General features: G+C 42.3%; 1 protein-coding gene across 1 annotated transcript; it reads left to right on the plus strand.

Annotated features, from left to right (window-relative positions):
• The first annotated feature begins 6211 nt into the window (after positions 1 to 6211).
• On the plus strand, positions 6212 to 17195 carry LOC125940722 (uncharacterized). Its single transcript, XM_049657190.1, has 6 exons — positions 6212 to 6398; positions 9045 to 9190; positions 10609 to 10686; positions 13563 to 13601; positions 14359 to 14409; positions 16903 to 17195. The coding sequence occupies exons 1-6, from the start codon at positions 6242 to 6244 to the stop codon at positions 16930 to 16932; spliced, it is 501 nt and encodes a 166-aa protein (XP_049513147.1). The 5' UTR covers positions 6212 to 6241; the 3' UTR covers positions 16933 to 17195.
• The last annotated feature ends 952 nt before the right edge of the window (positions 17196 to 18147 follow it).

Here is an 18147-nt window from a genome sequence, read left to right on the forward strand (position 1 = left end):
AGTTTAGCACATGACTCTCTCGGCTTTTGAAAATTAAATGAGGCCGATTTCCTCACTAAATTCCTAAATTTTTACCACACTTCAATCTTTTTATATATTCTAAATTTGTCAATAGTGCTTTTTTATTTAGGCTCGGCTAATTATTTTCTTAACTCGCACATATTGGTTATGAGCCACTCTTAGAAGGAAACAAACAACCAACCGAAAGCATGGTCAGAGAAGACCGACCGATGCAAAATCACTTGGCTGCAGTGGTGTCACACACGAAATGCGCACCTCTGTTTCACATATGACGAGAGCTGTCTGTACAAATTCTAAACAAAGCATTAGGTGGCTTGCAGTGAAGCGAATTGGCAATTTTCTGCCTGGCATATCCACCCAATCGCTGAAATCGTTTCCGTATAATATTTTTTCTTTTTGTTGATTATGCTTATTCTCTATATATTCTGCACATTTTTTCGGATATTTATGTGCGTCGTCATTAAAGGGTTAATTACACAAAGTAAGACATAGGCCCACGAAAGCTAAGCTTGGAACCGATCGTCTCGAAAACAGCAATACGTCGGTGACAACCTAAAGATGCAGGCCAATAGAATGCTGTGCAATTAAAAGAGAACGTGTATTCCCGCGCCAGTTATTTACGCTCATTCATGCCAACTAGTTTGGCTTGCTGATATGAGGGAGTAATTGTTCGTGACGTGTAAATTTCTCCCAGCTGCGCACAAATGGCCGCGGGAAGTGTTTTGCCTAGTAGTCCCCGACGAACGACCTACGGGGGCGCTGCGGGTGCCGGTCGCGTGACGTCAGGCAAGTACTCGCGCCTGTCGTCTGCTACAGTTCGGGCGGTCTCTGGGCGCCTCCTGCAGTGTTTCGTTTGTTCGATCTCATTCGCAATTCAAGTGCTCTTATGACAGTCCTCTCAAATATATTTTTACGATGTCCTCGTTTGTCAAAATTTATTCAACGAGATTATTTCTAACCAACAACATGTATTTCTCGAAGAGAACCTTACAGTGCCTATCAACGGAGCTCAGTCCAGCGCGCAGTGGGTTTTTCATGCGCATTTTCGCATTCTGCAGCAGTAGCTCACTTCGATAATAAAAGCATCAACGCAAAAACATAGGATATAACAATCCAGTTAAAGCGACTGTACTTTTCGTAGTGGAACAAGCATGTAACAAACGCTGGTTATATATGACTTCTCCAACATTTACCTTGATTTTAGCCCGCTAGAACTTGTTTGCTCATGATGAATTAATAGTTCATGGTAAAATATTGAATCTTCGCATTTCTTCACAAGAACGTTCCGCAGGTAGCCCGAGGGTTGAAGCTAACAATGCAGCATAATTGCTGCCGTCACGGTTAGTTTTTTTTTTTTTTTGAACTGCTGCTCCCAAATCAGCCCGTTCTTCCCGGTTAATTTTAGGCTGCCGCAAGCTTTAACTGAAGCTGCGACAGAAAGGATGTTGCACATCCGCCCCTAGATTAGTGGGTGGTGGCGCTGGCTTTCAGCTGTTTGTAGCACACTAAAAGGCATGGACCAATATTTTGTTCTTTTTAGTGCGTCGCGTTCAACTAAGTTCCGCAATTTACAGGTGTTTGTTGCTTGAGGAGAAGTTATGACGGATCTGTTCGGCGAAATTGATACAGCTGCTCGGCCCAACTTTTCGGGCAGAATATGCCTTTTAGACCACGTGGCTGCAGCCAGCAACAAGCTGAAGCCTCATTCATTAGTGGTATAGGACACATTGTAGATATCAGAATTCACCAGATAAAGCAAAACATTGATATATAATGTCTATTGGTGTTTTGTGGCTAAAGCGCCCTTAGGCGTTGATGCACCCACGCTGACGCCTGGTGGCACGTCTCCTCCATCACGACTACCAACGTCGATGACCATGAGCAACCGTCGTGCATATGGAAGCTGCACTACGCTGCACACGCTAGCACAACGCGAAAGACGAAGCACGTAACTGACACACTAATACAACGCGCAAGACAAAGCACGTAACTGAATCGTCACCGAGTCAAATCAGCGCGTACAGCGCGTCGTAATTGCAGCCTCCGCGATCAACTTCAGAAACATTTTCAGAGCTAATTGCGGAGGCCACGCTCCGCTGTGCTGAGTACGGTGAACGCCACCTAATGCGTTCGTTGGTAGTGCTTCTTGATGCCAGCGTCCCTTCGAATGCTGGCATCGAGGCGTCGTAGTGCTGAGACCACCGAAGCGTTCACTGTCGGTGCGCGTTAGTGTCATAATGCAGTACTTCTCTTTTCTGCTCGTAGGCGGCGGCACCGCCCCGAGCAAGAGCGCGGGTACACGGAGGAGTGTTAGATATATAAGGCGCGTTTGTGTAGCTCTCTGCAAATGCGTTTGTGGCGCAATGGGTTAAACGCTCGGCGATCTATCGTCGCGGACCGAGAGGTCGTGGGTTCGATTTCCAAATTTTGCATGTTTGTGGAACTTTTTCTTCTGTTTTCTTTCTTTGTATTATGTTCGTGTATGTTCGTGTGACGTATTTCCGTGACGGAAATACGTAAATCAAGTTAATTCATTTTAGCTTTTTGGTGTCTTCTTTAAGATACTGGGAATACGAGGCGGTCCTTTATGAGCTGACGCAGCGAACAGTTCTCAATTTGATAATTATACGACAGTGGTTTTAGACATGATGATGCAAAGGTACTTAAATTTTCCTCTTCAAGGCCGCCTAAGTTGCCCTCTAGTGCCTCGAGTATACTTTAGACATTACAGTCGGCGCAGTAAAAAACTGCCTTACGGTTTAAATTTGAAGTTGTAGTTAATGGATGCGTTTCAAGAACAAAGTGTGCCTCGTCGAGACACCATAACACTCGGTTGCTTCCGTCGCGGAAGGGCTGTGCCATATTGTCGATAAAGGCCGCTAAAAGCCACTACGAAACATTCGACCGCTTGTAATGGCTTGGCTCTCGATCTTAACCACGAAACGTTTATTTCACGAAATTGCTATAATACACTATATACATCACGCGCAGTCATGTTAACAGCCAAGAACGATGCTTTTTCTGGGTGCCAGTTCCGGAAAGTGGTAAAAGTAGTAGCAAGTTTTTTCACCGAGAATGCACGCCTAACGCGTTATTAATGTGCCCAAATTTTACTAGACAACTCACCAGAGCAACACGAATCTCGATCAAAGCCTCACAGGCACTACCTTTCCCACATACGGATTTATAATGTTGACATGAAATATCAAATTTCTGTTGCATGCAAAATGCAATGTCCGCCATAACTAACCATAAAGTTATTGCCATGTTTTGAGCGAAGCATCATAAAAAATGTGTATGCTGAAACTGAAAACATTCTTTTTACTCAAAATTTATGGACAGACACGGCGCACGTCGGCATTGCAAAATCAGTTGACTCCAACCTCTATATATAGCTTGCAATATCCAAGCCGCAAACTTTCACAGTTCACGCGGTTGTGAAAAAGAAGCTACAGTTCAGGTGTGACAGCTGAAAGCAAACAAAACATGCAACCATGCAAACAAAAGCAAAGAAAACTCCGAGCATGCACGAAGTGAACGAGCTTGCGCGGCAGCCGAGCGAGCCGTACCGAGTAGCGTCCTGGCTGTGACGTCACTCGCGAGAGGGCGCCACTCCAACTTCTCGCCGCTAATAGAACACGTCTTTCAATAGCGCAGGGAAATGAATAAATGAATGAATGCATATATGAATGAATCAGTCAATGAATCAACCAATCAATCAATCAATCAATCATTCGAGCAATAAATAAATAAATAACTAAACAAATCTATCTATCTATCTGTCCATCTATCGACCAAGAGGAAGTTTAGACGCGTCGATCAACATCGGCTCGCGTCATAATATATGGCAAACCAACAACATAACCGTAGAACTGCACCAAACGATAGGAGAGGAGACACCGTCGTATTCTCATACCACCACGGATTCGAAGCTATTCCTTCTCTCAACCGAGTTGACCACAGCATCCCCCGTTGTCTGAAGAAGACACCACGCTTCTTAACAAATGCCGTGGAGTGTCATTGAAGCAGAGTTTTCACGTCCATCGAAGGACTTTGCTGTATTGCACATTTCTGAGTCGAAGACAATGGTTGAGCGGAGACGCATTGTAGACTACGGGGGTTAGTTTGTTTCATGGTACGCCAAAGCGGTGGGAACTGTGACTATGTCCAAAAGAACTAACGCCGTGATTTCGTACACACATTGTATTCGACAATTTATCGTTGTCTAAGTATTCCACTCTCAAAATACCATGTAGTCTCAGTGTATAGCCATGCTTTGTAGAACATGAACAAAACTTGGGCAGTCGCCAAGGCATGCGCCAAGTGCGGTGTCACCGCCATCATCTGGCACATGGGCCCCCCGGAGCAACTGTCGATGACGTCGTTGTGTACGACCCCTCGATGTCTTCGCGTTGCGAGGGATTTCGCTTTAGAAACCTATCTGCCAGCGTTAAGGACATGCGGTTCTTTTATGTTCATTTTCCTTAAGCCTTTCTCTGCTACATTCACCTCAATTTGTGGTCTGCGAGGGCCGTCAGGTATTACCTGATGGTTCCCGAGTGGGCCTAGCGAGGTGACGTTGAGTTTACTCGCGCTTATTGTTTCACTCACTCACTGTGAGGTCATAGGCTGGCTGTTACGGAGGGCTTTGGACCATTATGGCAAGAAGCTCTATCTACGGCTAGTAGACAGAGAGCGTCTTTTGGTAGGCTGGTTCTTTTCTTTCGCTCTCTTTTCGCGTGCAGCGCTCTCTGGTGTTCCGAGCCGTGTCTTCTGAGGCATAGAGTTTCTTTCTTACAAGTATCACTGTAGACAGGTCTAGTGCTAGTGCCTACGGGAGCTGTAATTAGGGTGGTTCGGACAACATGAGAATGGTAGGCGGCACACGTATTTGCTTACCCTTCATCCTCCTGGCTTCAACGGATTCGTACTTTTGAAAATTGAGCATCTTCAACAAGATATCACCTTCTAAATGCAACACATCGCAATGATTAGAATGTGCGTGGAGCCAAATTGCATTGCTTAGTTTAGGAAACTACGATTTCTTTGAAATTTCGAAAGATCAAGCGTAATAAAACACGTTGAAAGAAGGTTTCAAGTCACAAGCGCGAAAACTAGACAAATCCACGTACTAAGCATTGTTTCCATGCATAGCAGGTGATAGGGTGCCTGAATTCTCTCCTCCTCGACTCCGCTTAGGCACCCTAGTTGTTGAACAATCGCAGCACCACCAGATCTAGCTAGTAATGAATTGTTGCAGAAAATTTTATGGTCTGAGCAGTTGTCGGGATTGAGAGTCTTGTGATCACTTCTCAGCGTCAAGACCTTGCCGCTGTTGATGGCGGTTCATTCTAACCAAGGTCACTGCACTCTGGCGTCCAACCATGAAAAAAGAAACCCAGGATAGCCCGCGGCCTCCCCCCCTCCAAAAAAAAGTAAACAAGTACATTGCGAATTATTTGCAACGATATAAGTGGTGACCGAGACATGAGACGGCTACGCTCGCAAACATTTACCTAGACACTGTCTATGAAGATCTATATATGCTTTTGTTTGAAGTCTATATTCTCTATTGTCATAAAGAAACGATGCATTTTTACGAGTAACATCTGTTAGACCTTTGATCACAAACGACTGGCAATTCTGTACACCACAAGTCGACTGAAATAAATTAGACAACGAAGTCCTTTTTTTCTAATTGGATTATTTCATTGCCTTTGCATAGACTGATAAAACAATGCTACTCCCGGCATGCCTGTCTTCAGAGAAATGTGTGAGTCGTGTATGCACTGCCTGAATTATTTTCTACGAGAGAAAAAGAAACGTAGGTGTTGTACGTGTGGATACGTTGACTTGAGGAATAACTTTTGAAAAACAAGAGGCATACAAAGACGAAAAAGACCACAGCGACAAAACGTTTTTTTCTCAATACGCAATCGCAGCATATTCGTGATTGAAGGCAGTGAAATGCGGCCATAGAACTCTACACAAAGGGCACCGTTATAAACGCGGCGCTGCTTTTTTTTTTTTGAATGAGCAAAATAAAAAAGAGGTTTCACAGCCGTAGTGACGAAAACGCTCTGGTCTGCGACACTGAAAAAAAAAACACAAACGCACTAGTACTGTCGCTCACGTATTCTCTTCCCCTCTGTAGCTATATGCGTATGAGAGTATTTAAGCGCAGGCGGGGGTTGTAGCCGAGCTTGTTGGTTTTTAGCGTATGGGAACGGGGGGTCCTCGCTGCAACTCAGGTGGAATAGGCATGAAGTTCACGTTTGTTCTGGCTCTGAGCTGTGGCACGCTGCTTGCTGCATCATATGCACAGGAGGAAGAAAATGATGAAATGGGCAAAGCGAGAAGAAGAAGGGTTGACGTAGGTGAGCGATCTTACACATTTCAGCAGTCATTGCGACGTCCTTTCCAAGGCCACCATTCTGCTACTCCAAGAGATCGGCGGTTATCTGGTCTTGCATACCTCTTACTTCATGCGAAAGCGTGGTCGATATGACGCCCAGCGTAGGTGTGTAGTTAACAATTATTTATATGCAAACGATTAGTTAAATTTTATGCTGCGCTCTGCAGCGGCTGGTTAGCAACGATGTACTGAAACTTAAAAGCATACCACGGTGTAATATGTTTCACAAAAGTTCACAAGCGATCCCTCTTGAAGGCAGAGTGAACATGGGGTCTTTGACAGTGCTGAAAACAACTTCCTGCACAGGTAGTAATAGTCGGTATTTCCCAAAGGGTGCATACTTCTGTTTTCTTAGTTGAGCCTGTCTCAGTCAAGTGCATTTCCGCTGCACGACATTAGCTAGGTGTTAATGAACCTGATAAACTCTCGTCGAGTCGGCTTGTCTGGTAAATTTGATCGTCGGGTTCATGCCAACGCTAACGAGTCCATTCGAGCGTGCGCCAACGCGAGTTTCACTAATTCACCTATAAGGGGTGCCTTGACTTGCCCAATCTCATTAGCAAGATGCCTGTAAAAGAGGTCGAGTCAAGCTGCACTAATGACTGTACCCGCTCGCCTCATGCTCATGTAAATGAGGCTATTGGGTCCATGTTGGTTGCAATACATCTGCCACGTATTGCAATAGAAATAGTGAACTCTTTGTGAAATTTACACAGGTTATGTCACTGGGGCCGCACGGCCTCTCAGTAGGCTGCTAATTGAAGCTCCAAATGTGCGTTCGTCATAACTTTACCTACAGTTCTAGGGCAACAAAGGTTTGGTTCGCAGGAAACAATCACCTCCTCAGGAGCCATTATACGCAGTACGTGATGTAAGTAGACGCCCTGATTAATAGGAACTCCGAGACAATGGTTCTTTACAATTAAGGAGCACAAGGCGGCGTTTACGTTTGCTGTGGGCAATTGTAGTCGGAGGATACTGTATTTAATTTCATAGGCAATATAGTGGTGAAAGTGACCTCCTGCAAGGTAGCTACGGAAATTGCCGCATGTCATGTAGGCACATCAAACTTATATGAAGAACACGTGAGATACCTCTTTCTATATATACACGAATGCCCGTCGCCATCCGCATTCATGACAGACATCACTGAGAATAGCCATAATGCCGATATTTATTCGAAGAAATCTGTGTACAGCTCTCAAAAGTGGCCAAGGCGTAGCGAGCAAATCGTTTCGAGCCTGTGGAATCTAAGGTCGCATAGAAAATTTTACCAAAGAAAATTGTATCACATTTTCCAAGTAGGTTGTCTACGCAAGAAGAATTTAAAAGGGAACTTATTAACATTTTATTCTTAACGCAAAACACTGAAGAGGGTGAAAACGAAAAACAAACAAAAAATAATGCAACATTGATATATGTACTCATCAAACTTGAATAACCATGAAGTACCGTGATTTCAACAAACCTTTAAAACGTTTTAGATCACTTGGAATCATTGCAAATTGATCCAGAACATTGTCATAGGCTCACTCGGCTACAATTTTGCGTAGTTAACACTTCAGCAACCTGAGAGTCAGTATCACATATTCTCATGTCTGCCAAACCATTTGAACTTATTGACTCAGTACAAGTACGTACAGAGGTGACATTTTCAGAAAGTGCTAAAGAAGTAAGCGTCTTAAATCTTTATAATTTTTCGCGTTTTTTGTGTGCTTTAGGAATTATTTTTGTATTCCCTTTCCTTTGAGTTGTAAACAAAATCACGAAGCCTTTTGTCTACAATCATGACAAAAAATAGAGATGTAGAAATAGATTTATCATCAAGCATTCTATTTCAGGAAATTTCAAGTATGTATTTAGCGTAACGTGCGAGATCCACAATTGATGCGGGTACTCTGCTAGCAAACAGAGCTACCGGGTCGACTCCACAGTCTGCTGTTTCTCGTGATAAGAATTATAAGCCGCTGTTGCTAGGACCTACCACTGGGGTCACTGATGGTGCTAATAGCCCCGCAATGTCGTTCTGGGTACGTGAATGTAAACTATGGCACTGTCAAATACAGTGCATTACAGAGATGCGAAAGAAATAAAATTATCATTACCCGTAGAGCTGCTAGAAGCTGCAAAGAATTTCTTACAACGGATACGTAGAATACATATAGCCTAATCTTTTTAACTGCTCCCTTAAGACGACTGCTATAAAAAGCGACAAGTGACCTTTACACCGTTGATTGACGCTGCGAACTTGTGACGGCTTATCGCAGTAACAACGTGGTATACCGTATTGGGATTACCTATGAATTATTTCATGTTTCGTGTATTCACCTGTCATTTGTTGATTGTACTATAAAAAATTATGCGTTGTACAAGCTTTTGCTATTTCTTACAATGCTGCAACGGAGTAGATCCTTCTTTTTTCAGTTAGCTTCCCCGCACAGTAACAATATTTACCTTTGCTTACCTTTGTTAGCCACACTTTATTGAAAGCTTAGAAGTGTAATGCGACAATTTGCGCCTGACTTTACCTTAATATATACTTCATGTTTTGGTTTTTGAAAGTACAGTGCTAGTTAAAATTAAATATTTGTATAAAATTTTTCTGCAGTTGGAAACATTATGGCCGTAATCCGCAAACTCGCGGATTTGGTGGTGCCAGAACAGGATGCGCGGGAAACCCTCCACGAACACTTGGAGACAGTGACAACTTGCTTGAGGAAAGCCGATGGCCTGCAGCTGAATTACATCCGCCAGGTAAACTCCGTACTCTGTTCTTCATTTTAGAGTAAGATTGTTAAAGGGAGAAAAAATAGAAGGCCAACGCATGTCATTCCGCCTCTTCTAGAAGCAGCGAGACTTGGTCGAAGGAAAACAGATTTGCTCGAAAGTCAGGTTTGCAGTGACAAAGCGAACATCAAAATAATACTTCGGGATAAACTGAAGAATCATTCTCAGTGGCGATTGTTGGCAACTTAGACTCGAAATTGGACATATTGACCTGATTCCTTTGCAGACTTCAGATTATGGCATATCAGTACTGCGGAATTGCGCAAGGTGGAGGCAGTATCATGAAAGTGAAAAATTTGTCCCTTTCATGATACTTACTCCATCTTGCGGGATTCAGCAGAACTGATTTCAAGGGGAACTTAAAGGGGAATTAAAACTGGGTAGGACATGGTGGAGTAAGGCATATCTTTACAGCAAACATTTCGTAACAAGCAGTAGCTTCTTGCTTTTCATGTGTAAAATGTACTACAAAATCACATTGATCGTTCTACTCTATATTTTTACCTCAATGCTTCATTTCTGCAGTGCAGTACAAGGTTTAGTGGAACGCCAGTGCACTTCATAGTTGATTTTGCGGATATAGCGAAACTTCTGTATGCCTCGAAATTTTATCTCTCTAGACAACACACCATGAGCACTGGCTGTTTTTATTGACCCAATTGTAACATGTTCCTTTGACTAATTTATTGTGAAAATCAAATGGCTATTCCTTATTATGCTCACAGTTGCACTGCGCGGTTTGTTGTTGCAGTAATGTTGACAAATTCATGCACAACGAATGAAAGGGCAAATTTGTGCTATGTTTCACAAACAAGAATTTTTTTTCGATAAGACAGAAGACGCTCATGGTACAACTTGGTAGTAAAAGAAAACATCTAAAATAAAATAAAAGAAGTGTTGTCTTTCGCACCAGTTAGAAACCGGGTGCTGCTTTTGTGCAACTTCTCTCGTTTCTGTGAGCCCATCTTTAGTGTTCCTGGTAAGGACTAGCAGCAATAGCTATTAGGAAGGTAGTTGATTGATTCGTGGCGCTTTCAGCCAGCCATGAGTTTTCTGAAGAACACTCTCCAAGAAAACAGTTGACTGAAAAATCGCATGTCCAGCTTCTAGCTTGCGCACGTTCACTCATTTTCGTCAAGCACTCACCACTGAGCGCTGTACTCGTCATATTGTACAGTCATTGAACATTATGACACGCTCGTAAGTTCACCTGTTTTCTTAGTCGCAGAACAAGATATTCGCCACAGCTATAGCTTGCGTAGTTTCAAGCGACAGCTCGCACATGTATATAAAACGAAATCTTAAGCTTTGTTCTTGCACAGTAACTCTGATGTGCATTTTTTTGCATTGCTGCGTTCTTGTTTACATTCCTCTTTCTATCGCAGTTCATTGCCGGGATTCCCAGAGCGCTTGACTGCGTTGGAATGGTATTCTCTGCCAGGAACAAAAGACAGCAAAACAAGGTAAAGGGTGTAATGTGTGCTGCTTTCAACAAATTCCAAAATTGTAGTAATACGTGGAGTTCCGTAGTATAGACACAATAGCCATGTCCAGGCGTAGGTATTTAAGACGGCCTCCTGCCTTATGTGGTGAAATCGGTAATGTGGAACGGTTCATACGGTTTTGCGCACAGTTCGACGTGGAAGGAAAGATGTTGCTTCACAGCCTAAAGAAGAAAGGTTTTTCACACGCGAGAGCTTAAGACCTAGTGGTGCCTGAATGGCCCGGGGTAACCAGGCAAGAAATTCTAAACCAGTTAATTGCCTTCCTTCGAGTTGCTGAGTTGATTAACGTCTGGAACACACCGGCGTTGACAAAGCATGAGATGCTCTGGTGGAACGATTGATGACCAAGCATGCCAGGCAACACTACCTGATGCAGCAGCCCATCACTGCTATCATCACTGGATATTTATTGAGGTGGCAACGGTGGTCCTTTCATATACAATAATCGCTTTTGTCACATTCCCCTCTATCATACCTGAGTAAGAAAGTTACCGTACGTCCGCAATAATAGCCGCGAACAATGTCACAAACACACACACAGAAAAATTCGGAAAATAGCAGCCGCTCCAAATATTAAGCATAATTTGCGACAAACAGCCACGTAACCTCCTCGTCACACAATTGAACGCGAGTATCATGATGATGAATCACTGTTAATAACGAAGGTGGCTCCAAACCGGCGCGTAGCCTGGTGGAATGACTAAGTGACGGAATCTAGAAAAGTTGACTGAGAAGCAGCGACGGGGCTTGCATCTATAATGCAGCGCACCGTTTTGTACAAGTGAAGAAACATTACACAACTGCGAGCGCTAGTAGTGGCAGTAACACTGGAGAATTTGGCATAGCTGAAAGCTGAAAAATATTACACATCAAGTTCAAGGCATGTTCAGCATCCCTACTGCTATGCTATCCTCTCTGCAACAGATCTAGAATATTTTGTCATCTTAGAAATTTCAATCCTATTTTAGGGTTTCAACTTGGGATTTCGAACACTTTGAATTGGTCATTGTGCTCTCGGGGCTAAGCATGTTTGAGAGGAAACTTTCTGTGCACACAGCAAGCAACTAGACCTATAGAAGAAAAAAATCGTCATTTGCTGAAAACATTTGTTCAGCTTGTACGTGCCGACTTCACGATAATATTTAAGTTATACCACTAACCAGTCCTAAGTACCATCAGTCAAAGCAGACACCTGGCCACCGATTAAATGGCCCTTTCAAGTGCCATTTATTTCTGTTGATTGAAAACTTACTTTCACCATTTTTCCTACTTTTTCACAATCATAAAAAGCATACAATTGCAGAATATATTAAGAGTTTTCAATTGTTAAGTGAGTTTTGTTGAGTTTACAGAATGTGGACTCCATGCGATAACTCACTAGGGGAACATGAGATATGAGAACATCGACTATTTCCTGTCTAGGATGCTTGGAACGCACCTATCCAGCTGCTTGAAAACTATGACTGGTGCAACACATTTTAAAAAGCAATGAAACGAGTGAAGCCGCTACGTACAACGACATACACCAAAGCAAAAATACCGAAATATCTACCTTCATACTTGTTACACCAAAACATTTTGCGTATATCATTCAATCTTAAAGCACAGTTCCAATCAGCAAGTGTTTCAAGAAGTACGTGACACATTCTAAATGTAGTTACAATACGAGCGTACACAATTGTGTACACTGCGCCTGAAAGTGGTGTTATGACAAATAAGTATGCATTAGAAATATATGACAACTCTAAATGACCCGTCACAATTTTGCTTAGCTTTTGTAATCTGATGATAACTTATGTGCTTTGCATGGCATCGATTTCCACATGTGATTTAAATGTGCAATGTAGTCAATTAGTCACCAAGGTATACTGGCTTGTCCGGTGGCATCAGCTCGTTTAATAGACGAAAGGCTTCAAGCTCAATATAACTCACGTAGTAGTCAGGAGGTCGTATTCTTCACAGCATATCGAAAACTAGGTCAGCTGCACTGCGTGATGCCCTTGGCTATTTCAGTTGACTTTTTGCAGCCCACATAACGTGACAACAAGACCAAAAGTAAGCTGTAAAGTAGAAGGATATAACGCTGGATGATCTCGAAGAATAATGGTCAATTTGGAAAGAGAGAAATAACTGAGATGGGAAGTACTAGAAAGTTAATCGTGTTAACAGAGATAACACGCTTTCTCAAAAATTCGAAGAGAGAGGTCGTTTTGGTGAAACTACTTTATTGCTGCAGCGTGTCCCCAATACGAGGTGCACGATCATTTTTGCATTCCGCCCCCGTCGGAATGCGGTCGCTGCTGCTGAGGTCGAATCCGCGACCTCGAGCTTAGCAGCGCAGCGTCGTAGTCACTGATACATCGCGGTGGTTTATTCTAGTATAATTCCCAATGGCCCGAGGAAAACCACTAAGAAACATTCTCACATATTCGACAGCAGTATATTCCGGATGCAAACGGAGAATGTCTTTTACCCTTCTTCAGTCCGTGTGTTTACTCACACTATTTCGTGCCGTATTTAGGATAAAAAGGCCGAGTCTCTACCATTATTAAGTTTTTGATGGGCGAAACGGCCTCTGACCTGTGTCCGTGCTGATCCTTCTGAAATTGTGGCTACCACATGCGTGTTGTCCTCCTCTCGCCTTTGTTTTCTTTTGTGCTACTCTTTGCAATATGTCATGTGGACAAGACTGCATGTTTGATGTTCTCAAAGACACTACATTTCCCTTTTCTTCCCTTTGCATAGCGAGTCAGTTTTTAGAAATACCGTCTATCTGTTGATTCCTTGTCTTTTGTAAAGCTTGTTCTAACTATATTGATTGCTTTCTCTAACAGGCATCAAAGTGCTTCATCAGGAGATTGATTCAGTTCCAGGTAAGACTGTAGATTTAACATTGGATCATCCGGAGGGTCGATTTGAACCGCATACTGCCGTGGCTTCAGTGATAAAGCTCAGCCGCTCCTGATATCGAGAAAATGTGATATAAATTATAACTGTGCTAAACGAGTTCCGGAAATCTGAAAAATACTTACGGCTTATTAGCCCTACCAGTCGTTTTTAATCGCTCAAACACTGCTATTGAGACAGTGCAAGATGGTTTTAAATATATATTTGTATCATAGGTGGGTCCTATGACCATAATTTGGCTTCATTTTTGCCATTCGAGAAAGCTCGCTGTTCTTACCAGTAAAAATATGGCTCGTGCCTGCTATGATAGATTGACCAAAAATAGCATGGATAATTCGAAGGGACAATCGGAAATAGGTTTTCAGAATTGATATAGGTATTGCGTGTAAATTAGTGTAAAGGTGAAATCACATGCTGCCGTAGGAGTGCAAATATTACTATTTATATCATATTTATGATTGTAAAATGAATGGTATGGTATCGAGACGGGGAATACCGAATGCGCTGAATGTCGGCACGGTCACATGTTAAAAGATGACAGCACCCGTGAAGCGGCGCCGTAAATGGCGTAATAAATCCTTTGCCCGAGCTGCTCTCAGTTCGACTTATGTACTTGTGCAATAGTGAACTGGCATATTTATAATATAGCGATATACATTATAGCTTGAATAATGAGTGTTGTGTTGTTGTTCTTTTAACAATATGTGTTGTTCTATTTAACAGAAACAAAACCGAATACCCATGGATCAGATAAAGAAAGTCGGCGACTCCATTGTACGTATCAGTATGCTACATCACAGGTGCATATTTTCCGTGTTATTGTCAACGCGCTATGCATGGTGATTTTTTATATTATACTTTCAATGACATATTAAAAGGAAATGACGCCTCCTAGCTTCCAATTCTAGACAGCACACGGGGAAATTTGTTATGACTACTACGCGCGTCCTGTTCTAATTGTTCTATAAAAATACAATGAAACGTGCTTTTACAGTAATTAAAATTTGTGAATTTATGCCAACCGTGTGAGTTGGTGCATGCACGTTGCAATACACGTAATTAATAGAATAGAGCTCAGGGAAATTAAGGAGACAGACTGGACGAGGGAACGTGCTATTACGAAAACGAGCTATTTCAAAACGAGAAAAGTCTTAAAAAAGGCAGGAACACGTGGTAAGGGTCGGGCCCGCTTGAACTCTCTTTATTGGTACACATGAATTAAGACCACGTTCTAATGGGAGACCGCGCATCACTTGTCCTTTAGAGTCATATGGGGCGCTCTAACCGCTCTCCGGGTTGATGGCGGCCGATAACAATGTCGCAAAACCTTCTTTTCCGGAATGCGGGTCCGTCCAGTTGGCTCATGGTAACTGGACGGATCCCCATTCTACTGTGAGCTAGCAGCTCACAGGCTAGCTGGTGAACACTTTGGTCATTGACAGTTGGGCGCTGACAGAACTTAAATTCTATTGGCTCGTTGTTGACACACTGTTGTATGTGCTAATCAACTGTGTTATAATTTGATCTAACGTTATATTTTCCGGAAAGAGCAGATGCACATATTTCCGAAGACAATATACTCAGGAACCTAACGAACAAAAAACATTGCGTGCGTATCTATACGTAACGCAAAGTGAGTGCCTGGACCAGTAGGCAGTCGCAAGTACACTCATGAAGAGGCAACGTTCCTTTCGCAAACTTAAGAGTATTACGAAGCACTGAAAGTAATTTTGAATAACGTTCTATAAGTGCGCTCATGAATCAACCCATAGAAGCTACAACGCAAGCCTAGTTCGCCATGGGAGAGTTTCATTGGTATTCAAAGTTATTGTAACAGATAAACGCAGTACAAACCAGAATGAATTAACCGCAGTGAGTTTCATTGTTCCTGCTTCATGCTGAAAGCTACGGAACTAAGTTGCCGTGTGGCATTTGTTTTTCACAACGGAATCATCGGATCATTGGTGGACGTTACCGTTGCGCCAACCGTGGGATTTCAAAGATGCTGGACGAAGCAAGAAGTTATTGAAAGCATTGTCTTGTCGACTTGCGACAGTGCGGTGCTTCCGTTATCTTATTTCAGACATGAGTTGCTCTTGTCAACTATGACGCAAGATAGGCTATACCGGAATTATCAATGATAACTTGTATCTGTTAACATCTGTTAATCTGTTAACTGTTAATCATATGCTTCACGAAAGAAAATCAACTAGTGTCTCATAACACGGCATGTTTAGATCGCGTCAATGTGAAGTTGTTACTATTATATGTTACTATTACTATTATTAATATTACTATTACTATTGTTATTGTTACTATTACATATTACTGTTACACGCGACCAATGTCGTTGAAATAATAGGTGCTCTTCTGGAGCTGATGACATTTGAAAATGCATGGCGTCATGGTGGTATTTGTCGCGCAACAAATAAATGGAAGAGTTTATTGACAATTTGTTTTGTAAATGAACTATGAACAAATGAACGGTACAAAGGAGACTAATGGATCTAATGGCCTTGAGAAAAATAGGATCAAGATAGTTTTGTTTAATGAGGATGTTAAGGATGGAGGATCATGAAATCGGCGTTCAGGGGGCCTGTCTCTTCATTTTATAAAAACTAAAGCGCTGAAATTTTGACAATTTCAATGCGAGTTCCTTCACTCGGCATTAACGTGTACTAGAATGCAATATTTTTTACGTATATCATTTTCGGACGCAACATAATGTGAGAAACAGTAGACACAGATGTTCATCATGAGATCAAAAATTTGCGGCTATCAGGAATGTTAGTTTTATTATGGATAGCGAAGTTTAGCTCTGTGTGTATCCCTTTTCGGTGATCCTGTCGTGAGTTCTACAAAACAATCTGAATAGTCATTGCCATTCAGCCAATTACTATAAGCTTCAGGCTAAGGCAAGAGCAGTTAACTTTCATGGCCTTCTCAAATATCTCCAGATTGTATCGACTGGCACACACAGTATAGGGCTTTGAAGAAAAGAAGATGGCACCGATATTGGCGGATGTAAAGTAGAGGCATCGCTCTACGCCTGAAGAAACTACATTTCACAGTCAGTGACGTTCAGCAGCATGGGATTCTTTACTTTCTGGCACTCATGAACTGGTAATGACGGCACGATACGCTGTGCCAAAATATATATCCCTAACACATCTAGAGAGCTGGCCTTCATCTGACCGCAAAGTAGAACATTTATTGCTGCTACCTTTAGGCTGCCTTTGCTCATCATTTTTTTTGTTTACGTTTCAGACATGCTTGAAAGAAAACTTCCTGATGTGAGCTGCTTCAAACGTGTCGTGCTGGGGTGAGTTCCAGCCGCACAATTCACCAGCAGTCAATCGACAAAGAGCGCTGTACAAGCAGAATAAAGAGGGTGACTGAAGATGTTTACAAAAAAACAAAAAAAAACAGGAGAAAGCATGCAGAGAAAAACTCATTTAAATACTAAGTCAACGGAACAACTGGATGGACATTTTGACGTGGCATAGTCGTGCCATTTTTTTTTTCTAATCTTTTTACGTGCTTCAATAAACAAATATTTTGCTACTTTGGCAGACACTTGTTTCCGTCCCTGAGATAACAAAAACACGTCACGCAAATACAATTTTATGTGGTTATCATTTTAGTGTAAATGCTATCACATACATTTCTTCCAGGTAACAAAGATGGGGGCCAACAGATGAAAACTCTCCACGCGGTTAAAGTGTTATAAACAGGTGTAAAGTGGCTCAGACAGACTGGTCGTCCTTGGAATAGGTTGGCCTATCTAGTGCCAAAGGCACCTTACTAACCAGTTAAAATTAACACGCCAAGGCTGACAATGCCGTGTTTGAAAAATTAGGCCACTTATTGAAATACCGGCCAGCCTGCCTGAGGCACTTTGTTCCTGTTTATACAACCTTTACCCTACTTCAATATAGGAAGTGTTCAAACCACCGTATTGAACTTCCGATGAAAATTTTCGACACGTTTTGTGGTCAAGGGATACCGAGACTAAAATAAACCAGCGTTATTTCTACTTCAAATTGTGGAATACAAGCACTCAGACGTGCTTGTCTTCGGAGAACAGTACACGGAGAACAGAAAAAATAGCTGCGTAGATCTCTTAAGCATAAAATTTGTTATTATTCCTAATTGTCAGAAGGAATCACCCTGAGGGATTCGCCGCGCATTCAGTTTTTCTTTTTCGCAAAAAGGAGAGGACTACTACAGCGGTAATGGAAGATAAACTGACGGAAGCCGGAAAAACGTACTTATGTTATAGTGAATAGACGGAATTAAAACAATTTCTTGTCTTATGATGAAATTGGTTTATATTGCTCATTTTGCTGACAGTGGGGACACGAATAGCGCCGAAGAGCACTTACATAGAAGTGGGTGTTTAAGAGATGACGTACGTGATGGGCGGAGAAATACAGCTTTTAATCGAGCATAGAACCAAGGATACGAACAGCGATGATTCAAGTTGAATATCTTTGAAAAATGTGCAGTATG

Source organism: Dermacentor silvarum, chromosome 10 (assembly GCF_013339745.2).
Source record: "Dermacentor silvarum isolate Dsil-2018 chromosome 10, BIME_Dsil_1.4, whole genome shotgun sequence".
NCBI classification, from domain to species: domain Eukaryota; kingdom Metazoa; phylum Arthropoda; class Arachnida; order Ixodida; family Ixodidae; genus Dermacentor; species Dermacentor silvarum.